The sequence below is a fragment of the Nannospalax galili genome, unplaced genomic scaffold, assembly GCF_000622305.1.
Source record: "Nannospalax galili isolate Female #2095 unplaced genomic scaffold, S.galili_v1.0 scaffold7, whole genome shotgun sequence".
NCBI lineage: Eukaryota > Metazoa > Chordata > Mammalia > Rodentia > Spalacidae > Nannospalax > Nannospalax galili.
This window is the reverse complement of record NW_008359081.1, coordinates 6,887,219-6,915,052: the sequence shown is the minus strand read 5'-3', so window position 1 is coordinate 6,915,052 and position 27,834 is coordinate 6,887,219. Positions and strand designations below refer to the sequence as shown.

At 35.1% G+C, this 27,834-nt stretch overlaps 1 protein-coding gene across 1 annotated transcript in view; it reads right to left on the bottom strand.

Moving 5' to 3' along the window:
- The window catches only part of Il1rapl1 (interleukin 1 receptor accessory protein like 1), a 1,446,478-nt gene that overhangs the window by 624,577 nt on the left and 794,067 nt on the right, over window positions 1–27,834 (bottom strand). Inside the window, exon 4 of the mRNA XM_008822725.3 lies at window positions 2,229–2,415. Coding sequence (XP_008820947.1) covers window positions 2,229–2,415 — 187 coding nt within the window. The remainder of the gene's footprint in view (window positions 1–2,228; window positions 2,416–27,834) is intronic.

Below are 27,834 nucleotides of genomic sequence, written 5' to 3'. Positions count from 1 at the left end.
TATAATTTGATAAGCATATCAAATTAGAAATTCTAAATTAAATGTTGGATTGTAATGTTATTGTCTCGAGATATTACTGGTTTTGACAAAATATAAGTCTCTGTTTTAAAGCTACATTTTAAATTAGAGGAATTAAGAGAAATTGCTATCTTTTTGAGACAGGGTCTCCATGAAGCCACAGTTGGCTTGGAACTTGCTATGTAGACCAGGCTGGCCTGGCTCTCACAAAGATCCACCTGCCTCTGCCTCCCAAGTGCTGGGATTAAGGCATGCACCACCATGCCTAGCTAGATTGCTTAAATCTTTTGACACTATAGACAGGTAATACTATTCCTAAAGCTGTATCTTGGCAGATCAAAATTTTAAAGATTATAACGTGTATGGCTCAATGCCTCTGTATAACTATGTATAAAAATATTTTCAAGATTTTCAGTTCGATATGTACATACATACATATAGATTTTAGTTGCTCATACTTATTACATAAACAGTTATAATTGTACAAATTGTGCATAAATGTATTCTACTTTTAAGTACCCTTTTATTCTCAGCTATTTGTATGGGAGAAGCTACGTTTTGATTAGTAAAATGTGGTGCAATTTTAAATTTCATATGCACGATAAGTCTCCTTCTTGCACTCTACTATCCTGCCTTTTATGGCTTATGTGAAATGAGTAATTTTAAAAAATTGAGTGTATACGTATACGTTATCTCTCATAATTCAGAAAAGTTTGAGATGTTCTTTCCAAAAGTTGAAAAAAATATGTACATATAAAACTAAAAATTAACTTACTATTGAACAGGTAAAAAAGTTTCATATCTAGAAAATACACACACAACTATTAGTAAAGTATGTGGTTTTAGAAATTTGGGTTTCATCATGAAAGATTTCACAAAATTCACCTGTGGATAGGCAATTTGTACACTATCAAAGATGAGAAATACCCAGGTATATACAAGCAACGAAACAGGTTGTCACAGGAGCAGAAACCAATGGAGCTAATATTTTGTTGGCATTTGTTTGACATTGTCTAGGAAAGCTAACCAAGGGACAAGTAAAAAACCTATGAGCAAGTCTCTTGAAGTTCTGAACTGCCATTGTTTATTATCCAGAACCAAAGTTAAGTCTCAGAGAAGAATATTGCTAATTTGGATGCATTCTTTTTCACATTTTTGAGGCACTTATTTTTTTTTTAGAGTGGTAGGTTTTATTAAAAGGTTACCTTTTTAATCTGTTTCAAAATCTTAGAAGCAGAGATTGAGACCAGCCTGGTCTGAATAGAAAGTTCCAGGCCACCTGAAGCTATAGGGAGACCGTGTCTCAAAAGACCAGGAATAGAAATCACAAGCAATTTTGAAAGCTCAGTGAATATTAATGATGTGATGGGTCAAAAGGGGTTGGATTATGCTCTTTTGAAGAAAACACCACTTTCATAATCGTCACTTTTCTCATATGTTTGTTACTTATGTTTATTTATTAAAATGATTAGAATATACCAAAAATTACGTTCATTGAGTATAATATTCTATGAAGCCAAGCGTGGTGGCACATACCTGTAATCCCAGCACTCAGGAGGTAGAGGCAGGCATATCTCTGAGGGATAGAGACAGAACTTGGTCTACATAGCAAGTTCCATGCTAGCTGGGGCTATGGGACCCTCTGTCTTAAAAAGAAAAATAAAATAAAAAAGATTCCACTAAAAATCAGGATACCGAGCAGGGTATGTTTGCACACGCCTTTAGTCCCAGAGCTCCAGAGACAGAGGCAGGTGGATCTCTGTGAGATGGAGGACAGATTAGTCTACAAAGCAAGTTAGAAGCCAGCTGGAGCTACAGAAAGCCTCTAACTCAAAGGATGAAAAAAATATTAGAGTTATCATTACCTCACAGAATAAAATAACCATTATTTTCTTCTTGCTTAGAATAGCACAGAAAATAATGTTCAACATATTTTAGTTCCCAAATTTATCAAACTGTTGTCCATATAAGCAAGATACAAATATAAAAGCAACATTTTACACAATGTACTATCACTATCAACATTAAGCAATATTTTATTTATCAAACCACTGATTTTGATATTTATAATTAGTATCACAACTTGTAATAGCTATCTAGGAAGACAGACATGAAGTATAGTCTCAGTCATTTAATTTTTCAGCCAAATTTCTCCAAAATAAAATGTGCATTAAAGTACTCATAGGCAATAAATCATCTACAGTCCATACCTTATACCAAAGTATTTCAGGCTCCCTGGTTGGTAGTAAAAAGTCCTCTATGTCACGACATGAAATTTCCTTGCTTTTGCTAAGTTCAGCTTTTTCAAAATACTTCATCTTGGAATTGTAGCAGAGTCCAGTGTCATTTTCTCCTACAGTCAGTGAGATGGATACTTTCATACAGTATGTGGAGTTCCTGTAAGAAACCAAAAGTCATATGTTACCTACTGTGAATAAAAGTAATTAATGTTACGGCAGATTAACTCCTTCAGAAAAAAAGGAAGAAAAACTCCATTTTTAAATTAACTTGTAGTATCTTACCTGACTCCAAGGGATTTGCAGCTGTCAACCAAATAAAACAACACTTGGTTTTTTATAAATCCAAGAGTGTGTGTGTGTGTGTGTGTGTGTGTGTGTGTGTGTGTGTGTTTTCTCAGGAAACTATGTTCAGGTAAATTGAAAAAAGTATTCAATAGATATTCAATAGATATATATTATGAAGAAAAATGAAAAGGATAAAGGAAGATTTATGTAAGGAATAAAGTCAAACATTTAAATAGAGAAGCTAAAAAAGGAAACAGAAGGTACAACAGACCTATTTAGTGGAGGGACAATAGTAATGATGTTTGCTCCTGCTATTGCTTGTAGGCTTGGTAAGTGGAGAAATGATTGATGAGTAAGGTATGATTTAATCTTGGGTAAAAGAGCTGAAAAAAAACGTACTATATTTACCTACATGTATTTTTCTGATTTCAGACATGGATTACACTGTTACATAAGTTCAATCTTTTCTTAATAGAGTCTACAGAATTGATGCATTAAATCATCATTTCAAGTTTTCACTTGAAATGCACCCTAAATCAAAGTGAGAACTTAAAATAATTAGGAATAGAAATCATGTTTAAAGACAATATTTGCCTTTAAGAATTGGAAGAAATTAACTTTTATCTAAATTATTATATTTCTGCTTGGCATTTATGTATCAGGATATTCAGTACAGCATGTGGTGCTAGAGAGTGTAAATAAGATAATAAAGCATTGAAATTAAAGCTTGATCGGTAACTTTTCCTTTGTTAAGGTCTAAGAGATCATTCACATAATTGACAACTGTAATCATGTGTTTGAGTCCCATTGCTGACTATCTCTATAACACTGGAAAATTAGAATTATGATTATGAAATTAGAACAAATATAGATCTTAGTAATTCACTGTTAAATTGAATAATAAAAATTTTTATATAAATAAGTTTTTTTGGACTTTTTGAGAGAAGGTCACCGTGTAGCCCCAGCTGACCTGGAACCCCCCGTATGGACCAGGCTGGCATCAATATCTCAGAGATTTTCTTGCCTCTGCCTCCTGAGTGCTGAGACTAAGTGTGTGCACCACCATGCCCAGCTTTAATAATTTAGAAGGTTTTTATTGACTATAGACATCTCCATCTACCTATACTATCTACCTTAAAAGGTGTTATAAAATATTAGCATGTAAAACCATTGACCATTTTAAACTGTTTGTACAAAGCCCTAAAATGTCCTAAGAGTATTTGTTCGTGAGTTTTGCTATATTAATGTACTTCATTTTCTGTCCTCGGACTCTAAGAAATCAGGAAGATAGTTGTCCAAGCAAATAACTGAAATTCAGCATGTTGTATAATAGAAAATTGTATGAACTACCAATGTGATGTCAAAGGTGGAAGAATTCCTAAATGCTGAAATTTGAATTGTCTCAAGGAATGAATGATAATTTGGCAATGTTCAGAATGCATGTACACGTAGGGAGGAATGAAATCTTACTATGTTAGGAAGGACTCGAGATTGGAAAGATATCCAAACTCAAAGTCATATAAGCTATTTCCAAGAGTTAGAATTTACATTGAGTGATAATGAAATTTGGATCTTAGAAAAGTTTGTTTCTTGTAATGGATAAAACAGATTGCATTGAAAGGAAGAGTACATGAAGTTTGACAAAATAGAAAGGAATTGCATTTATTTCTGAAAATAATAACCTAAAAAAGTCAGTTTACTTTGGGATAGGAAGGGTTGGGTTTATTATGTATTTAAGACATTAGATTAGTACGGCAGACAGTATGGAAGTAAACAGAGGCATGCACAATGCAGAATCTTTTAAAACTGAGTTATGTGAAAAGTAGAGCACATCTTTCAGCATGAATAAAAACAAAAAGAAAGAAGTCAGAGAAAATTGGTGTGAGTTTTTAGCCTAAGCTTCACACTAAGATGAATAAGATATCCCCTTTTGAGCTTGCCAAAAATAAAGCTTGTGTCTTATTTGTTAATTTTGCTCCAATAAATACTCGATAAATATTTCTTCAAGCTTATTGTAAGGTGTTTATATCAGAAAAATAATTTTCTAAGTTAAGCAATTAACTATATTAGCACATGTTGAAATGCATCTTAAGAAATATTAGGGTTTCATTTTAATACTTCTTTACAGAACATATTCTAACAAAAACTTTTCTAAAAAGTGAATTGGTGTATTCTAAATTTCAAACTTGTATATAATTTGGTATATATAAAAATTGTTTCTTCTGTCTTCAAATTTCTACTTACTTTTGTTTACCAATTTTACAAATCCTCTTTTATCAAACATCAGACAAGTTTTATAGTTTTTTAAAGAGCAAGAAGTCTATAACCCAATAAGAAAGGCTCAGATTCCAATTCAACTAACTCATCATTTGGGCAAATGGGTGCCTATTACTTTGTTCCTTTCCTCTTCCTTTTTCTTGTTTGTATAAGAAGAAAATAATATTAAATATTTAAAACCCCATGGGCTGTTGTGGGAGTCAAACATGTTAAATCATGCAAAGAGCTTAGAACAGTGCCTGTCCTACAGTGATCTCTCAGCAAATGTTTGATCTTATTATCACCACTGTGTCCTCTATTCTCATTCCTATTTTCGACTTTGCAGAACAGCCCCACAGAGTTTTTCCCAAGTAGAATAGACGATATCACCACGTGATGCCTTCAGTTTGTGTGTATGTGTGTGTGTGTGTGTGTGTGTGTGTGAGTTTGTGTGTGTGAAGCATAAGATAACAGACAAGTCCTTATATTTTGCTTTGTTTTCTTTTCTTTTGGGTTAACTGTATAGGCTAAACAAGAATGACTGACGTTGTAAGAAAATATGGGCTCCCTATTTGGGAATTACTTTTGTTTTCCAAGAAAAAAAATGCCTCTCTTTTTCACGCTCAAATGACTCCAAACCTTCAGGAAGTGGCTCCAGATGAATGCCCTCAGGTGTTCTTATTTTCCTGACTTTCAGTCCTTAGATCTGTGATGTGACTGATGATTTACGATGATCTTCTAATGCCTGGAATTTGAGACTCCCCAGGATAGCAATATTTTCAAGTTATGTTCACTGTTTAATGCTTGATTGCTGTTTCTGTTCATGAGGAGGAGATTTAAAAAGCTAAAAATAGAGTATCATGTAACCAATGGTATATTCTTATTTGCTGAGAGGAACTAACAGGAAGTAAGCAACTTGTAACACATTAATAAATTCACAATCCCCTGGAGGGGAATTCACACACTTTTAAAGCAACAGCTATATTCTACTATCATAAAACTTGTGCCATGGTACTCTGCTGTCAAGGAAACAATATAGAATGTGGTAAATGGGATAAGGAGAATGATCCTATAGATCTTATGTAAAGTCTTTATCATGTATTTACTTGGCTTTTATTGTTTATAGCAGAAGGGAGGCAATTTAGGTAAAAACTAGAATCATGACTAATAATTTTCATAAAATGAGAATACAAAATATTCAAATATTCAGCGAAAACAAAATTGTTTATATTTGAGTGTAAGCACCCAGTTATCTTTGCTATTGAAGAAAATATTAGTATGAAATGTTAGAAAACATTCTCCTTTTCTCTGAAACTGATGAGGCCATGTACAAAAATTCTTTGTGTGAACTACTGAGCCACTTACGTCTTTCAATGTCCTCACTTCAGAGCAGAGGTCCTCCACGCCTAAACAATTTATTGCCTTGTTCAATTTGTATTCTAAATCTAGTGGTAAAATAGGATTAAATGTACAGACTTCTGTATTTTTAAGTTTTTGTTTATTATTTTATGTCCATGCATGTTTTGTCTGCATGTATGTAGGTACTCATGTTGTGCGATGCCCCTGAAGGACAGAAAAGTGTGCGAGATCCCCTAGAACTGGACTTATGGGCTGTTTCTTTGCCCATGTGGGTACTGGTAACCAAATTCAGGTCCTCTGCAAGCACAGCCAGTGTTCTTAATCACTGAGCCATCTCTTTACCCTCAGTCCTTACATCTTTTAACTCACTATTCATTGCCCACTTCTATATGCTTCTGGAAAGAATAATAGGATAGCACACATAACAACTTTATGTATTATATATAAACTATCATTTTATTATCTATATTTTATATGTAGAAATGCAACACAGACACACACATACACATACACACACACACACATATATATAATTGTTTAAAGTAAAGCATTCCACCCTCCAAACCTTAGTTTTTATTATTATTTTATACTTCAAAAGGCATTTATTGTGGAGAAAAACAAAGTGTGATATATCTTGGATTTGTCTTTTGATAATTTATGCTCTTAAAGTCCATAAAATCTAATAAGACTAGAGTGTATATGGCAGTTCTTACTGGAATATGACTCTCCATCTTATGCTAATACATAATAATAAAGATTTGTAAATACTGGCTTTTTAAAATGATGGATTTTGAATCATGTATTACAAAGAAGATTCTGAACTGAAGTTCTGTAAAAACATTCACAACCAACAATTTTTTTGCATAATTAAGCAACAAATATGAGTTAAATGTAAAATTGATAATAATTCCTTTAAACAAAGACACTGTAAATCAGTAGCATACACTGACATTCTCCAAATTTTTCTCAGCACTATGTAACTTTGAAAAAGAGGGGGATTTTGAATTGGGTGCCAGCAGAGCTTTTTAAAGAGTTCATTATGAAACGATGAGCAGATTGCAAAAGTGTGAATTCAGATGTAGAAATTTAGGTTGTAGAGGTAGGAGGTCAGAATTAAGATTAGAAGTAAGAGGGGAAATTTTGTATGTATCTGATTATCTGAAGAAATATATTAAAAACCACATTATGCAATATCTTAGTATAGCATAGCTACAATTATTCTATAATCACTCCCTCTATGCACAATAATGCATTGTTGGGTTATCTTTCTTCCTCTAAGAGAATTACCCATAACATGATTATTAAATATATCCTTTAAGAGCATCATCAAAGAGTTGACTTGTATACTATATTAATTCACCTACTCCCAGGGGAAATAATACCATTTCCACAATTTTTGGCAATCTTTCGTCACTTCATGAAGTGCTGTGGAAGACAGTCAAATATTTCATCATCATTTTTTTAGGATATCATTTGGACTATGCTTTTCCATTTTACTGGACATTTTTGAAGTCACTATCTGTCATTTTGCATAAAAATGGGCATAATATTTAAATTTATTTCATTTTATTATTATTGGTATTTCTGTATACTTCGTGTGTACATATGAAGTTTGTGTGGCTGTGTTTGCCACCTGCGTCTATAAAATGTTTTGTGAGTATATACGCCACAGTGTTCATGTGGAGGTCAAAGGACAACTTTGTGAAGTGGATTCTCTCTTTTCAACTTTAAGAGAGTTCTGGGGATCAGAATCACTTTGCCATGTTTGCACAGCAAGCGCTTTACAAGCTGAGCCATCTCGTTGGACCTGACACATAATATTTTTGAAGTACCACAAATCTTTGGAGATTGAAGCAGTTATTGCTGACTTGGGCCGAACTCAATTGTCAGGAAGGAAATTTAACCCTAAATTTGGCCCCAGGGTCTGATTATTAGCTTTGAGGAAAAAGCGACTGGAATAAAAAATGTCAAGATTGGATTGTAGAGTTAGTGTCTTAAAGATTGTTAATCCTTAAATGTGATTTCAAGGCTCTTAAAGCCTTCTTTTCTTCTTTTTCTTTTGTATGGTCCCATCAGCATTTATGGTGAATACTGAGGCCTGAAGCTATGTATGTAAATGACTACTCTCTTATATCTTATCTTTCCTAAACACACTATGCTTATAGCTACTGACACTAAACATGAGATTTGTTTGGATTAGCTTTTTTTTTCAGAAGAGCTCTGAAGGACCTATTGATTTAACTGTGGTTGAAATCAGCATTCAGTGAAAAGATTAGAGTGAACTATCCAGCAGATAAGACCTACAAATGTTGCTTTATTACTTTCTCATTTGGAATTCTATTTTTTTTTCACTTAAATGTTGAATTGAACTCCACAGTCTTCTGCAAACAATAAATTTAAATCATTACCTTTCTCAATTTTAGTGGAAAGTGATCAATGTCATTATACCATTTAAATTTTTCTAGCTTATATTTCTGGAATATTATAGTTAGAGAAGCCCCAGAAAATGAAATTCTAGCCTAATTTTTTGTGTAAGTTATACTTGGGCATAAGCACTTTTAAACCATAAGTCTGTATAGTGTCAGAGTGATATAGACAAAAAGAGAGAAACAAAATTAAAACTAGATCTATGATGGAGATTGTGGTTCAGAGTACTGATTCAAGGTCAAGTGCATTACTAATGATTTCTTCATAAAGGCATATGAGAAGCATCATTAATATTTATCCACTTATCCCATTATTTTGTTCATGAATGACAATCCCAATTTATAATTGTTTCTATTTGTTTACTTTGCATCTAATAACATTGATAATATTATTAGTAAACATTCTTCATTACCCTCTTTTTAGTCTGTCACAACCAATCTGCTTGAAATTTTCAGGGATCTAATTAATCTGGACAACACTTAAAAATGTGGATAGTTATGTCTGGCTTCTATCAGTCACTTAACATGAAATCAGGGTTCATACATATTTTGATACATATCAGTGCATTATTCTAAGATTTGTTCTTTGAGAACTTCATTCAGTATCTTTTGATCATATTTACTCCATGTCCTACTCCTCACAGGTGACTATAAGCGCTTACTACAGTGACAAATACACAGCAGATAATCTCAACACATATTTTAAATGTGTATGAATAAACAAATAGTTGCTAAGTAATTATTATCATATTTATTTCTTTCCTTAAACTGTCTATAAAGCTCTGAAGTAGGATCCCCCTCCACTCTCATTTGGGCTTTATCCTCTTTTTACATACTTTTTTGAAATAGCACACTTTTTGGGAGCAGATGTGGAAAATACATATATCTTTTCAGTAAAGTCAAAAGTTTAAAAAGAGCTGAAGGAACACCTGGTATATGTAATCAAATGATAAATTCTTTATCCTACCCTATGTGTAGTCTTTATTCTAATCGTAGCTGTCCTTGATGTGAAAAGTAAGGGAAAAAAGAGGATAGGTGTGTTAGTCCCAGTTCTGTAAGCTGCAAATCACAGTTTGCTCTCCAAGCTTCACATAGATGACTTTTTTTCCTAAAATTTATGTATTTGTTTTACTGTTACATTTTATAAATGAGAAAAGCATCTCCTGGACTGTTGTGCATGAGTACTCTAGGATGCAGATATTCAGCTCATTGGGCACCTCGCATAATTATTTTAGAGGGAAATTCCACAAAAACCTCCAACAGAGCAAACAAAAATTTTATTGACCCTTAAGGATGAGACAAACCTGTCAAGAGTTTGCTGAAATATTATTCATTCACATGTAGATTTTTCAGACTTAATTTAATTTTTAAAAATTCTTTCTCTACTACATATGAACCAAGTCTGAGCATAGTAAAAAATCAGCCCCCAGAATCATCTTTTGTGTTGATATTTCTCTAGTTATTTTTCAACATCATAATGGCATAGGACTTGTTCTTTTGTGCTTTCCAGGTCAAAATTTCATAAAAAATAGCCTTGTTTTCCTTGACATCAATAGAAAGACCTCTAAGCAAAGCACACAATGAACTGTGATGGTGACAAATAACACTCACCATAAAAGGAATTTGTATCCTGTTCCTAATTATACATAGAAGTTGAAAAAAAAAACAATGCGATTTAAAAAGGTGTTAGAGGTATACATCTCATTTAAAAATTATATATGTTGCATCATTTTCTTTGTCTCTCTCTGTCTTTCTCTCCCGTGTGTGTGTGTATGTGTGTGTGTGTGTGTGTGTGTGTGTGCATGTGTGGGATGGAGGTGGTGAAATGGCTAAACAGGTAAAGGCACTTGCCGCCAAACCTGAAGACCTGACTTCAGTCCCCAGGCCTCCTACATAATAGAAGGAGGGAATTGACTTGTACTAATTGTCCTTGGACCTCTACATGCAGGCTGTAGTGTATGACTGTTCACACACACACAATGCACATAAAATAAAAATTATTTTTTAATTGAATCTTACCCTGTGCTCAGTTATAGTCACACCATCCACTCAGTTGCTCCAGTAAAATGTCTAGAAGTGGGGTGGGGAGTCTGTTAGGCTGCACTGGCCAAAAATTAAAAAGAGGTAAACAGCACCTGGCAGTGGGATTATTATTTGACAGTCTATGGTGTTTGGGAGAGGCACTCACTGTTTATCCATTACTGGGTGTAATAAAGACTTTTACTATGAGACCATACCCTGGACAGGTGACTTTTATCTAACCTTGGAACCAAAAGATTTATCTTATACTTTTTTTTAATTTTTTTGTAGTCATGTGTTCCTCTTGTGACCTGGGCATATGATCGGATCTGAATCACTCAGGAACCTTCCTCACCATCTACCCAAGATCATGTATGCATGCTTGTATGCCTGATTATACATTAAATTATCCAAGCACTGCAAATGACAATTACCTCATTGCAAACAGTGAGAGATGTTGTTTGTAGTGGTGTGTGTCTTATTGTAGATCTAAAGATCAAGAGGAATTTTTTTCTTTCTTTTTTTTTTTTTGGTATTTTTAAGACAGGGTCTCCTTGAGCCCCAGCTGGCCTGGCCTGGAATTTACTATTTATTGGGTAGAGGAGTTGAACATATAGAGTTTCACTGCCTCTGCCTCTCAAGTGCTAGGATTAAAGTCATGCACCAACATGCACAATTCTTACTTCCCCATCTCATGCTCAATATAGTGTTTCAAAGACGCTGAGTGAAGCCCTTATGCTGGAGCATAGTTCCAAGAGAGTTCTGAAGGAAGAAGTTCTCATCAATTCAGGTACACTCTTGGCTTTAAAATCTATGCTTAAGAGGCCGTTTTTTGATAAGGTGTAACTGTAATGTATACATGTTATAGTCAGGTAATTCCATTTAAATGCATTTTATGTGTGTGTATGTATATATTTTGGGAAGCTTCTATGGTAGCAGTTTTCCATATGGCTTTTTCAAAGGTCATTAGTGTTAGTTATCACTTCCATACTTCTTCCTCTACGCTGTCCTTTCCTCTCACACCCCATTTAATTCTTCTTATTCTAATTTCCCTTTCCCCATTCATATGGATTACAGTCTATCCCCTTTCCCTTGATCCCTCCATGGTCTCTTACTAGCTTCCTAATGTCTATAGATAACATAATTTAAACACACATACCTAAGAGTCAATACTACCATATTTACATAAGAGAGAAAAGGCAGTATTTATTTGGATAAATAATGGTTAACCTCATTCAGAATGATTATTTTCAGTTCAATCTATCTCCCTGTGAAATTCATAATTTGATATTTATGAAAATAAATTTTCCATTGTACGTGTGAACCCCATTTTCATTACCCATTCATCAGTTGAGGGCTATATTTAGGCTGGTTATATTTTACAGCTATTGTGAACAGAGCAGCAATGAACTTAGAAAAGGAAGCATCTGAGTGTTAGGATATAGAGTTCTCTGGGAACAGGACAAAGAGTGGTGTCACTGAATCATATGGTAGATCTATTTCATTACATATTCTTTCCATTGTTCTTGGTTCCTCAACACGTGATAGTAATATCTTGTTGCTGAAGACACCACACAATTGTGTTGTAGGGCATGGGAAGTCAAGCTGTACTGACCTGGAAGGTTCATCACTATTGTCTAGAATTTATGTTGCCAGAAACACCTATTCATGCTAGTGAGAGTGGAAAGTAACCTATGATCTTAACAAGCTGTGCACTCTATAAGCTAAAATAATCAGCATAGCAAGAAATGCCACTTGTGTAATTGTGGCACAAATGTTATGGGAGTTAACCAACCACTTTCTGGTTGGATATAAAGCCTACTCCAAAAGACAGAATTCATGCCTTTTTCCATTAACTGGGCCAAAAATCCATACCTGGCTAGATCATAGGTCCTAGAGGAGAACCTAACATTTTGTTTTGCTAAATGGACATGGTTTTACACTGTTCCCTAAGATCTTGAATTTATACTCATATATTTCATTTTTCAACCTTCATCAGAAAAAACCTCCTTTTGCAGTAGATAATTAAAACACAGCCCCACAAGCGGTCTTTGCTAGAGGATAAGATACTGGAGCACTTAGCTCTAAATGGGACTTCTGTATAACACCCATTGCCTCCAAGGCTTAGGAATTATTGTGGAAAATGGGGCAGCAAGCTTGTAGGAAAGACTGTAAGAGCCCAAGTTAATAACGTTTGCAAAACACTACTTTCAAGAAAGTACAGGACCACTGAACACGTGAACTCACAACAGCTATGACTACATGCACTGACCTTTTACAAATCATGTCAGTCAAAGTACCAGTACAGATGACGCTGGAGAGATGGATCAGTAGATAAGAACACTGGCTGCTCTTGGAGAGGACCCAGGTTCGATTCCCATCACCCACATGGTAGTTAACAACATTATGTAACTCCTATGCCAGGAGATCAACATCCTCTTCTGACCTCTGCAGGCACTGCATGACATGGGTCTACTTACATATAAGCAGGCAATACACTCATGTGCAAAAAATTAAAAAATGAATAAAATATTCTAAAAATGCCAGCACAGATAGGACTCATAAAATCCCACCCTTAGCTGAGGAGATGTTAGGAATTGTTGACTTCTGTGGGAGGGAGAGTCAGTTTTCTTCAAGGATATTGCTCCAGATAGGGTGCCCATAACTCCAGTAGTTGGTCCTATACCCATACACACATTGGCAGCAGCTAGTGGACTCCATGGCTTTAAAAACAGAGCACATAAACGTGAGATGGGAAAGTGGTATAGGGAAAGGAAAGGATTTGGAGGGGGGAGACAAGGACATGGATTTGATCAAAACAAATTATATGCATGTTAGAAATTCTCAAGCAACACTTTTCCAAAATTTTTAGCAAAGGTATACTCAAGGAGAAAATAAATGCTTAGAAAATTTAAGACATTCTAATTTAGCCCAAAGGAACTATTAACAGGTATGTAAGGGAACACCAAAATTCAAAAATAACTGTAATGTTTCAATATTATAGGTGGTGCATGCCTTTAATTCCAGCACTTGGGAGGCAGAGGCAGGTAGATCTCCAAGAGTTCAAGGCCAGTCTGGTCCACATAGTGAGTTCCAGGACAGCTGGGGCTATAGGGATACCCTATCTTAAAAAGACCAAAAAAAAAAAAATGTCAAAGTAGTGCAAAAATGATGTCTCAAAATTCTTTAGTACACTTCATTTTTTAATTCATCTGATCAATTATTTAAGTTTTTCCTTTCCTGATACCATATATAAATACATATATATGAATATAGTTTTTTTCTAAAGTCATGGACATGTCATGAGAAAGGAAGACTTATCTGCCTTGATCATTAGTGTCTCCTATGCATAGCTCTTCCATTTCTTGAACTTTCCTTACAACACAATTTAGAGCTGGATTTTTCCAAGAAAGGATTTATGTATCTCCCATATCTGGTTTAGGAACCACCACCACGTTCCTTTTTTTATCCCTCGAGAAGTATGCATGGTTACCCAAAGGATTCGGAGTCAATTTATCAAAGAAAAATTTGAGGATCAATATTTATTGTGGTATTACTCACAACAGCTCTATTATGGGACCAGAGGAATAGATAAGGAAAATGTGATTTGTATACACAGTGGAACTTTTTCCAGCCATAAAGGAGAACAAAATTATGTGGGTTTCAGAAAAATTTATGAAACTGGAAATTAAGTAAATTAGGCCATCACACAAAAAATAATGCATTTTTTCCTCCTTGGCTAAGTCTAGATTTTACATACCTACATAGAAGTCGTATGCATACCTGACATGAAAATGAAGAGAGACTGTCCTGGAGAACCAAGAGGAAAATTGGGAGAGAATGGAAGGGGTGCGTAGGGGCAACAAAGAAAAAATACATTATATACTTAAACGGAAACATCCTTATGAAACCCAGTACTATATACAGTGTATGTGGACCAATAAAATAAGCTAATAGAATAAGAGTGAAATAAATGGTTGTATTAAAACAGAGCTGTATGAGTGATAGCCATTTCCATTTATCGCTAACCTCAGGTCATTTCAGTTCCTCTAATATATTTGGAACCCATATTAAATTCAAACTATTTAGTCTGGAATGAGTTTGTTTTAGCTAACTAGTTCTTTCCCCCACATAATACTTTAGAAGCAACTTCCTAAGGGCTTACTTCTCATTATGTATAAATACCTGAGGTCTTCCATGTGGGAAAAATAAGTGTCAAACATATTGCAGAGTTGTATATTTCAAAATTTGACTAATAGCAGTTTAAACATGGAAAGTATAATAAATTAAGATAATTTGTATTTTACTTTCTATGATGAAAGCCTCTTATTTACATATGTAAAATAAAGAGAGTGGAATAGGTATATTATGAATGGGTCAACTAAAAATGTAACTAGATTTCTGTGATGAATTTTATATTCTATATGATTTAAGCACATTTAATTAAACCAATAATATTTTAGATGTTTTACTAGAAAATAAACCATTTTCACAATTACATGCAATTAATTAAAACACCACATAATTTAAATATTAACAATATAATACATTTATTTGGAAAAATAAAACACTTTTTAGAAAAAGGAAGATGTTACTTTGAAGTACTTTACATCCATGTAAGTACTGAAAGTATGAGTTATATTCTGAATTTATTTCAATGATGCAATGTAAGAAAACATTGGACTTTGAGTGTCACACTATAATATCACAGTTAGGTTAAACTAAAATTAAAAGTGTTAGCAGGAAAACACAAGAGAATCTGATCTTTATCCAAATGTAGTGACCAACAGCAAGAAGAGGGTATCTTCATGGACAGAGAAATTTATTAATAATCTGCATGACCACAAACAACTAGTTTATCTTTCCTAAAATTCAGATACATCATTATAAAATTGAAAGGATACTGAACGTTATGGGTTGTGAGAAATAAAGACATCCTCATGAAGCCATCCTTTGACATGAGTTAGAGCTATATAATATTGTTACTGCTTTTGCTATTATTTGTAGCAGTGGATGAACCCTTTACATTAGAGTCCTTGACACTATATTTAATGCATCCTCTTACTTAACATGTGGTGTTGTTGTTCATACCCTTCAATATTCAAAATATGTCACCACAATGTACCTATGACATTTATATCAAGGTCACTACTTTTTAAAAGCTTAATCTCCTATCCAGCACCATCTATTAAAAGATAAATCACACAGCTCTCTTCCCGTTTAATGTCCTTACCCTACTGTGAATGCAGGCCTCTTCCATTTCTACTCTCTAGTTCCAACTTTTTATTTTTATAGAAAGGTTCAACATGAATAGAACAGTCTTTCTGGGAGTGAAGTCCCACACATTTGAAATTCAGTTAATCTTTTCTCACATTATTGCCAGAATTAAGCTGCTGTTGACACAGAAGTATAAAGCAGAAGGCATCCCTAGATACAGCAGTAGGATGAAAAATAAATAAATAAATAACCAAGAAGAAGGGTTTATCTGTCATTAGAGTTAGTCTCTTTTCTGCATTTTACATGGGTGAATCACCAAGGGGATTCTAGAACTGGGTATTTAAATATTTGTAGATATTAACAGCTGTGTACATGAAAGAGACCTTTTGAAATTCACTATTTTCAAAAATATGGGTGATTTGAACAACACTTATCTCTAGCCAGAGGGGAGGTGAACACACAGGAAACTTTGCTAACAGCTGTCAAAATGACTTTCTTGTCAGTACTGTCTGTAAGATTATTATTTCTCATGTTCTTCTCACAGGAAACAACTCCTACAAAGAATTGAAAATTACTTTCTTGTCTACATCATTTGCAGTTACAATATCTTTTTCCTTAAAAAAATCCGTTGTTGTAGCAATAAAAGAGGTGAGAAAGAATTTAAACGTAATATGTAAGTTCAACCCAATTATTTTAACTCATGAAGATACTGAGCTTCCCCAAATTATTCCGTATAGAAACATAAAGAATATCATCATTATTAACTGGACATCTTTCCCTTGAATTCTTTCCTAAGGTACAGTTTATGCAAGAGCATTGTAATCATTCCCACTTTCAAACCCCTTATGTTTCTTAATCTATTAAATACAAGTGTAATCGACTACCTTGGTAGCTAAATTGCAAGAGAAATTACATTAATTCTGGCTCCTGCTTTCTTTTACTAACATAAGTTATTTGAAACCTAAATTGTACTGCAGAGTTCTGCATGATATAACATTGTAGTTTTGATATCATTATTTACCAGGTATTACTTGTATAATAGACAAAGCATATAATATGAATAAGCCATTAACTTGAATTGTGGTTTTGTGTGTGCTACTCTCCAATTTGTCAAAGGGCCACGTGACATCTTATATCCTTTCCTAAATGTCTAATCTTACATTACTGATAATATGATTATGTTTGTTATATTTACCAGATGATTTGTCATACGATTGATAGATTTTACACATAAATATTCTTTTCTGAATGGCTGATAGGGTTCTGTATTTCACTCTACATTTACCTCTTTATCTTCGTTTTAAAATAATTTTCAGGATCTAAACTCTTCTCACTTTCTCAATGTAGACATGCTTTTTTTCTCTAGCTTATTGCCATGAAAGGAATGTTATTACAACGATTGTCACTTGTCTCTCAGCTTTCAATAACTATCTGGCTTGAGTTCTCTGGAATATTTAATCATTTAATACTATTTATTTCCTAGTCTATCTTATATACTATTAGAAGGTCTTTTTTGGTATTCTTCTCTGTTTCTAACAATTCTCTTCTTTCTGTTAAGTGGCAGAATTTCCCTAAGTTTTGTCCTTGCTATTCATTGGATTTTGAAAGGTCTCATGTCATGTGATACTAAGTGAATGAAGTAGTATTGCACCCTTGATGAATATCTGTGGCATGCTGAAATTAGACAAAGCAACAGGATAAATACTGCTTTGAAACAAATCTTAGAAAGGAAGAAAACTTTTAATAAGAATACAGTCCTGTGTGGATAACTCCCACAGATATTCTGAGATTAGATCAGGTGTCAAATACTATTAGCAAGGTTTTTGTTAGACATGAGAACTAGGTCAATTAAAATTCATGACAACAATGTTTGAGAGTATATTCCCCCCACATCATTAACTTACATCATTAGCTCTGGAATGTCTTTTTTATTATTTGATAATCAACATGTTTTTCTTCCTTGCTTATTTTTCTATTCTTACAAATTTTTAGGGGGTATCTAGGGTCCAAGATGTATGTAGGAAATACTGAGAAGATTTGAGACCTAGTGTGTTAGTACACTGGCTATCAGAGAATCAAGATAAATGAACTCAGGAAGAGTAAATATTTCTTTTTACGACAAGGGAAAAATCCCAGCCCTTGAGAGGTTGAGACAAAAGGACCCTGAGTTCAAGTCTAGCCTGGAATACATATTGAGAACCTGTCTTAAACAAAACAAAACTAAACTAACCATCTAACTAAACAAACAAAAGTCATGGAAGTACTTTTGTGAGAAAATATATTTATTAACATACTGTGGCTAAGGAAAGAAATTGACTAAAGCTGAAGGATTTTGATTAACTGAGGCAGTGTCAATGAATCAGAAACCACAATTATGAAATAGCTTAACTGTCATTTATTTTAAATATCATGACTTGACCAATAAAAGTTTTACTATTATTGATGGCAACACAAAGAATTAATTTGTCTTCAACTCAAAGTCAAGAAAGCTATGTAGTCCCCCACCTTCGACTCTGAAGGACTGTATTGTTTTGCTGGCTCAGGAACACAAAAGGACCAAAGATAAGTCTCTGTGAATGTAAAACATTCACAAATTAGAAGAAAATTGTGATTGACACACTAAAAGTAATTTTATATGTGAACGCTAATTGCAGAATTAGAAGAAAAAATACATCATATATTCAAAAAAATTAAATATGAGAGGACAAACAGTAACAGGATGTGAAATGGGAGATAATCAAACTCAGGACAGACAGGTATGTAGCATGCAGAATTTCTGAAATAGCAAGTGTATGTGTAACAGAAATGAATACTTGACCAGTGAAGTAAGGCTGCAAGTGGTATCCTCTGCCTACTGTAGTCACGAGCACGGGTTCTTTATTGTCTACCTCCTGCTGAACTAATAGAATCGACTTCCTATAGAAACCAAAATAGATTTTGTGTACAAATTCATGCATAGAAAACTTAATTCCCAATTCAACACTGCTAGTCTAATGAGAGATGTTCAGATCATGAGGTTTCCATCTGTATACAGCTTCTGATGTTGATCTAAAAAGGCTTTGTAGAACTGCGTCCTCTCTCTGCTGCCCACTGTTATGTGTGGATGCAGGAAAATGGACCTTACCAAATGCTGTCATTAATCTTTCAGCTCCAGTCTCCAGAACTGTAAAAAAATAGGTCTTTTTTTCCTAATTAAATTTCCCCATATGAGGAATTTTGTTATAAGAGTACAAAATGGACTAAGACAAGACAGTCAGGATTATTACTTCAACATTTCTAAAGCCAGAAATCTTGCAGATATGTCTGTAAACAGAGACCCTGTGACTTTGTCATATCTTCTAAAGTGAATGGATGGAAATATGCTAAAGGGGAAGTGACTACTAGAAGGCTGTGTATTTGAATGTGAAGCTGGCAGTCAACCATCAGAATGAAGCACAGTACCATGAAATTGCTTAATGATCCATTTTTCTGTGACCAAATAGAGTCATCTAAAAACGACAGATGTGAGAGCCAAATGTTTATCTTTCATGTCTGCTAAGATGACTGTTCAGGTGGTTCTGTGGCTGGGCCAAAGAATGATAGGACAGTACTTTTGTGTAGAGTTTTGTTCAGATCAAGGTCATGGATCACGGCATGCACAGGTCCAATGGCTCTACCAGTCTTAATCAGCCTTCCCCAGAGAGGGCCATGATCAGTCCACAGGTCACATTTCCTTCCTATCCTGGAAAGAGCGCCTCTGCTGTCAATTATGTATTACAGGCCAGAAGCTCTAGGAGACTCCTGTATCTCACTCCTGTTCCTAATCCAGACAGCCTTGCTTAGCAGGGCTTCATGGGTGGTCAGTGGGTTTGGTAACCCTCCAGATGCCCCATCTCCTATAAGTTGAGAAGAACATAGTCTTTCTACCCAGGACCCTGCCAATGCCTCTGATTTGATTGTAGTCACTGTGGTATGCCTAGTGCTAGGATTTTTTTTTTTTTTTTTTTTTTTTTTTTTTTTTTTACTTTTTCCTTTCTTTTTGAGACAGGGTCTCCCTGTAGCCCCAGCTGGCCTTGAACTTACAATATAGAGCAGGTTGGCTTTGATCTCACAGAGATCCCCTTGGACCTGCCTCTGTCCCTGCCCCTGCCACTGCCCTTGCCTCTGACCCTGCCCCTGCCTCTGCCTCTGCCTCTGCCTCTGTCTCCTGAGTGTTGGGATTAAAGGCGAGTACCACCAGGCCCAGCTTTGGGAGCCTGGGTTTTATTAAGTGGTTCATCCCAGGAGCCAGGGTGCCCCACTGTTACCCCATCTTTCCTGGGATTCCCTTCCAGAGGCCTTCTACCAATCCCCAGATTTCAGCTGCCTGCCTCATGCCCAGGCTGGGAAATTCAACTCGACTTCCTGTGATGGTATCTGTGCAACTAGTTGTACCCAGTATGACAGGTTCCTTATCCCTGGCTTCTTCAATTTGAATCCACAGCAGGAACATCCCTAATTGTATCAGTTGATTCCATTTTAACAACTGCAGCAACAAGAATATTATTCTTCAAATTCCTATTATTCATAGTGTTTATTACTGTGTGTCAAATATTCTTGTCCCCCATAGCCAGTGCCATAGGGTACTATACAATGCTGAAGCAGTCACGAAAAGCCTTCATCCACTCAACAAGCAATTGTTATTAACTTTACTGGAGTCAGAAGTTATCTGCTGCCCCATGAGTCTGTACTGTGTCAAACTGGCAAAAGTAAAGACTGGATGAAGCCTTCCTCAGTAAAGATTCTTGTCCACTTTGCTGCTGCAGCAGACAGAGCAGACATTTGACATTTTCACAGTAGCTAGTGATTGAGATAATTTTGGCAACACAAACACCTCAACTATATCCACATAGTGAACACACAACAAGCCAATCAGAAGGTACAACAAAAAAGGTGGCATTTTAACAATTCCATAATCTTGTGTTAATTTGCTATGTCTCTTTTTTTAAATTAAAAGCATTGAATTGAAGAGTTTCTGAGTTACTTCTTCATTTTAGTTGTCTTTTTAGTTCCTGAGAATTTCATACATGTATAAAATGAAACACGATCGTATAAACACTCATTTCTCCCTTGTAATTTCCCATGATCATATACATCACTCATTTCTTCCTTCCCATTGCCCCACATCAGCCCTCCAAATGCCTCCCTCTTCTAACTTCATATTTTTTTTCATAACTCACTGACTTGAATTTGTGATGCACATATATGCATGAATTTGGGCCCATCCACTGGAACATAGGACACCGCTCAGTGACCACACTCTCAAAAATAAAAAGATAAAAAGAACGATTCTTCCTATTGCTGCAGCTATAAATTTGCAATAATTCCTCAATAAGGAAATTGTTAGTCTGTCACTTTAATAAATATGACAGGTTCATACATAATTGTTCTAGTTTCTTTTTGTTGCTGCGATAAAGCACTCTAATCAATACCAACTTGGGGAGGAAAGAATTTATTTAGCTTACATCAGACAGGTCACAGCTCATTGCTGAGGGAACCAAAGGTAGGAACTCAGGTCAAGAACCTGGAGGAAGGAGCTGAAGAACAGGCCATGGAGGAATCCTGCTTACTGGCTTGGTCCTCTGGCCTATGCTCAGTCTGCTTTCTTATAGAATACAGAACAAACTGCCAGGGGTGGTACTGCCCACAGTGGGCTGGGCCCTCCAACATCACTCAAAAATATAGAAAATACTCAATAGGCGAGGCCACAGGCCAATCCAATGGAGGGAATTCCCCAATTTGAGGCTCTCTCAATCCAGGTGTATCAAGTTGACATCTAAAGATATCCAACAAAATGATCATAGTCCAGTTTTGTTTTTTAATTTGTTTTGTTTGTTGTTATTTCCTAAATTATTAAATACAAATAAGAAAATTTAAATCATTGCGTGGTGTCTGTAGATTTCCCATTTAGGGCTGAACATTTTGCAATCTACTATTCTCCGAAAAATGACCATTAGCGAATCTGTGTCAACCCATATCGGGTGCAAGAACATTCTCTAGTGACAGTTAAAGGATGCACTAATGTGGTGATTTAGATGGTAGATGAATAAAAGGATACTATGTTGCCTGGATACCACAAGACAGTTTCATATATGAATTCATAGCACTTGTGATAACATGCGCAAGACCTGTGCAATCTCAAGCCAGATAAATCCCATCATAGATGAGGAATGTGGGCAAGAAGCCACAGCTCTAATTGAGAGTCTACAGGCAATTTTATAGCCATTAAGAGAGGGAGAATCAATTCACCTTGCTGTTTTGTCACCTGATATGTGGACCAGACTCCAAGGGATAGAGTTACAGCCAAGAGTGTTTTGGAAACACAGACTGGATATAATAAACTTTTTAAAAAAGATAATAGAGAACATACAGGTGGTAGAGAAGGGTTGAAGTAGCAAAGTGGACATGGGGGAAGGTGTCTAAGTATGAGCAAAATTCATTGTGTGAAATCTGCATACCAATAAAACTATTTTTCAAAAGATTATGTATCATGGACTTAGATGCAATCCACCATCAGGTCAAAATGTCAGTTCTGTGATGTACTACCATTGATTGTGTCTCCTAACATTGCTGAGTTTGTTTCCTAATATGTAAAATGTGAATAATAATATATATTTTTAACTTTGTTATCAAGTTAGTGGAAGCATAATGCTTAACATATAGATATATAAATTTTGGAACAAATAGCGACAAATAACTAAAGTGAAATAAAATATGGAGATAGTATAAATGCAAATGGTAATTTCTTAAATGAAAGTCAATCTTAGAATTATAAGTATGTCTTAATAAATTAATTCTTACAAAATTTAGGAATTTGAATGACTTAATATTCTCTCTCTCCATATATGTGTGTATGCATATATTCAACATTTTCATTCTTTATTAATAACCAGAAGCTGTTGTAGTCGAGAATCTATCATGGTGAACACTCTCTGCATCTGACAAAACTGGAAGTTTTAGACATTTTGTTTTTCATTCTTCAGTAATTGATGGAAGATTTGGATATATGACTCTTAATATTATGTACCAGACAATGCCCTTCAAATGCATTATTCATGTAGTGCTTAGTGTTTTGCAAACACTTCACAATATAGAAATGCACCTGCTGCCTGCCATTCATCTTGCTTCTCTGTTGTGTCTCAATTTTCTCCCCATCAGAAAAGATAAAAATCGTGACAGGGAAAAGGTAAAATTTTCTTGTCTTATAATGGTCAGGTTAATGAAAAATAGATTTAGATGAATTGATGAAACAAATGACAAGAGATTATAGGAAAAATGAATAATTGAGATGTAAAAGACATTTAAGTATTTTTGTTAATTGAAATTATTCATGTTATTATTAGCCAGTATATTCTATGATAACAGGCTAAGATAGGAAACTTCAAAAGCAGAGAAACATGTTCTCACTTTGAAAAACATTCAAAAATATTTTATATGAATTCATATATGTCACTTAACTCTTTTATTTTCCATATTTTCTGCAAGTGAAAGTGTCTAGAAAAATAAAACACCAAAAATATGCAATTGTTTAGTGTTTTTAAAAACTATTTTTAAAATAATATTTGCTATTTTCACCATTCCATTAGATGACTGGTAAATAATCTTTCAATTAACATGTCCTAACTCAGGACAGCATTAATCATTTCTCTAAAAGTATGAGAACCTTTAATGTTTGCTGTTGAAATGAATGACAAAATAAACATGAAGTTATTTCCAATGAATTTAAATAATTAAAAATTTCAAAGCTCTCGGGTTACTGTACTTACTATTTCCTCTCCAACTCATGGACATTATGGGATCTGTAAGGAAATTCTAATATTTTTTTTCAAAAATTTTAATTGATTTTTATTTTATGTGTGAGTGTTTTGTCTCCATCTAAGTATACCCTGAATGCAATGCCAGCAGTGGCCAGAAGAGGACATCGGATCCATGAAACTGGAGTTATAGGCAGTTATTAACTGCTGTGTAAGCTCTGGGAACCAAACCCGGTCCTCTGTAAGAGAAGTCAGTGCTCTTAACCACTATACCATCTCTCTAGCCCCTCTTTCTTAATAATTGAATAAATTCCCTTGATAGAGTGATAGTGTGAAAAACATAGAGCCTTTATGAGTCTCAACACTATCAAAGGAGTCGATGCTAAAATTTTTGTCTGCAATATTTTGGAAGCCTTTGACATTCACACTCATTTGATACATACCCTTCATTATATGCCCATGTGAACTGGAATCAGCTTAACGCTATTTTGTTTTATAATAAGGAATTCTTCTTGACTTGGACTCTCTTCATCTGGTAGCATTACTATAGTCACATCTTTGAATGCATGGAATTATTGGTGTGATATCTTTTTGTCACATACCTACTCACATTCCTGTGTTATCAGCGAACCCCAGTGGGAAGCTCCTTTGTTCTTCTAGCCTAAATACCACCACCCTGGAGTCTGAATCTGTCTCATTAGCATGCTGTATTTCAATGTCTTTTGAGCTATTTCTTGTATTTTAAGGATTAAAGAAGATAGTAATGTAAGAATAAAGAATTTATATTAAATTTGCTTCTAACACTGCAAAAATAATGCACTTCAACATAAACATCACTTTCAGGCAATGTTATTTATATTTTCTTATATAAACCTTATAGCTTTTTATAAGTTTATATGGAATAAGTAATTTAGTTGACTAAAATATTCCTTTGCATAGCTATGTATCTTTGTTATCTAAGTCTGTATATGAACAAGTATAAATAAATGCAATATATTTCATAGTCTCAAATGTTCACCTTTAATGTCTTTTTAAAATATCGAGGGTGCTAAATATGAATTATTTGGTAAAGCGTTGAATATACATCACAATAATTGATTTATCCATATTTGAATATAATTTTCAGTACATATTAACATAATTATACATAGTAAATAAGAAAATCCAATGCAACTCTTTTGGGGTTTTGGCTTTTCATGGTTGGCCTCAGTTGTCAACTTGAACACACCTAGAAAGAAAGACAGCCACAACTGGGTAATTTCCACTATTTGATTGCACAGAGTCTTATGTTTTTGAAGCATTTTCTTGATTGTTGGTTGATGTGGGAGGGCCCATCCTACTGTGGGTGGTGCCTTCCTGGGCAGTTAGTCTAAGTTGTATAAGAAATCATGCTGAGCTGAGCACGGGCAGAGGATCAAGCCAGTAAGCAACTTCCCTATGTGTTCTCTATTCCAGTTCCTGCCTCTAGGTTAGGACCTTGACTTCTTCCCTGACATCTCTCAAAGATGGAGGAGGGAGGGACATGCAGGGGACCATGAGGGTAAGGGAGGAAGGGAACTCAGGAGAAGTGGGGGATGGTGGAAAGCTGCTGTTATGGGGGGGATGGTGAAGAAAATGGGGGAGCTTGGAATGGGGAGGGAGAAGGGAGGCTGGGTGGGGAGAGAGAAGAGGGATGAATGCAGCTTGGGTGGCATGGGAAGCTAGAGGGAAATGTGTTGGCTCGGGAACCCCCTGAGAAATACATATAGGGTTTCTGAACATTATTGCATGTGTATACCTGAGGGCGGTATGGCAAAGAGCACAGTGTCAAACAGGAGGGATGTCCCTTCTATGGTCTGTCAGAGTAGTCCAAAAGACTCCCCAAATAAGACAGGCTATTGCCAAGGCTCTTGGTTATATCCCAAAACTTAGAGGTAAGATCCCAGTGCTGAAGACAGTACATACTTTGAATACAGGACTTGGAGGAATGGACCTGGAACCAGCCTGGAAGTCTTCTCCCTGAAGATTAGCTCTTATAGTTCTAGAGGATACTATGCAAGCTCTTAAGGGAGAAAATCAGTCAACAGCCCAATCCAGCACTAAAGCCTAATAACCACGACAGGTACAGCAAAATACCTTTATTGGTGCCATATGGCACAGTTATCTGGGGCCTAATCAACATAAAACTAATTTGACTTAAAGTCCTCTCAGTGGAAGGGAACTCATGGATGGTACTATAATTACATTCAAATATACATGGCTGGCAAGGTCATAAATCCTTGAGAAAAGCCTATCTCTGTCATATCTCTAGAGAAATGAAATTTCTTACCATATTCTGAATATAGATCTTTATATTTACAGACAAGTGTACCATATAGCACTCATCAAAGAAACTTATTTTTGCAACAGATGAAGTCTATTACAGAGTTCCACAACTGGTCACACACAGAGAATATATGTCTGAAAGACACCCAGTCCTAGCTGATACATCTACTAGGAAATGAGTGGCAGGCCAGCCCTGGCCTGTTAATTGTTGGCAACTGATTACTGCTGGGTGAGGGTGAGTAGATAGTCCTTATGATCTCTAGATAGGCTGACTAGATTCCAGTGGATAAACTTGTACCAAAGGACATCTGGGTACAAATGCTTGACCAAATAGGACTTAACATATACAACAGAATGCATGAGGTACGGTGGTGGGGGGTATGTAGAGGCATTTATGAAATGCACACAAAGTCAATAAAGTATTTTTTTAAGATTGATTGTTACTAGGAAGTGTAACATGCAATAAACCCTTCATCTCCAAAATCTTTTACTCAGAGAGGTTTTTATCTCAGCAATAGAGAAGTGAACTAGCACACACTTTGAACTAATAAAAAATTCCTTAGTAATGATTAAAGTGTAGGACATTCTGATGAATGAGAAAAGAAAACTCTTCTTTGTGAGAGTCCACTGTCAAACTCAGGAGCAAGCAAATGAGAAGAATCACCAAGATATGACATTTTTTTTCAGATGATTTCATTTTTCTGTATTTCTGTTTGTCAGGAGTCTTGAATTCTGGTCAAATGCTGAGTTTTACAGACACTAAAATGCTCTCACTTTTCTGTCTGTTTATTGATAAATTATGTGATAATAGTCTGCTGGATTTTTGTCAGATTGGAGTTCTATAATTGGAATGAAAATTGAAAATTTATACACAGGTATTGGTATACAGTATTTTTATGAACTAAAAAAATTCTAGATGTCTGTTGCACAGCAACATGGATATATTTAACAGTATTTAGTGCATAGTTTAAAGCAGGGATGATGAGGGCTGATAGTGTGGCTCCCTAGTAGAACACTTGCCTAGGATTGGTGGGTATCATTCCTAGCATCGCACATGCACACAAATTTTGTTAGACGGGAAAATTACCTTATGTGTTTTTTAACAACTTAAAGTTGAAAACAACAATGAAACAAGCATTACATACAAAAGACTTCATTGTCAGGGATCTTAGAGGAACATCAGTTGCATATTTTCTCAAAGCAGAATGGAAAGGACTACAAGTCTCTGGAGTCATTGGGCCTAAACAAACAACCAGAACAATTTCAAAACCTTACTCTGCCACTTGCTGTCACACTGTTGGTAAGGCCCTTAAGCTCCCAATGCCTTGTTGTATGTTTTTTTTTAATCTGAAAGGTTGAGATACTTAATAGAACATTTTCCATAAAGGGCAAGCTGTTGGAATTGGGAAATTTCTCCAATTCAAATGAATGAGATTTCTGCAAAAATTCTTGAATTATAAATGAGGTATCATCAGTTTTCTCAAGGCTTAGACACAGCAAAGAAACAATAATTTCTGAGTCCTCAGTCAAAAATCCAAGCAGAGCACTTTCGGAATTGCAAATAAAGTTTCCTCATATGTCCATCATTACCTAACCTACTTCATGGCAAGTACTTGCAAGACTGTGTATTTAATGAGTTCCGTGGCTAATGATCACACAGTGTTTCTGATTTTTGAAGAGCCTATGGATGTATTTGTAGACACTGATCAAAACCAGCATTGCCCAACTACTCAGATGGAAGGCTTTACAGTAATTGTTAAGGTAGGTGCATACCGGGTAATTCACTGAGTCATGCATGTACTGAGCATGTATTACAGGAAAGACCATGTGGAAGTCCTGCAAATGTAGGAACAAGAGACATTTTTTTCCCAAAGCTTATCTTCTATGGTAATATGTTAACAGCAGATGTTATCAGTATGGTAATAACAGATAAATATT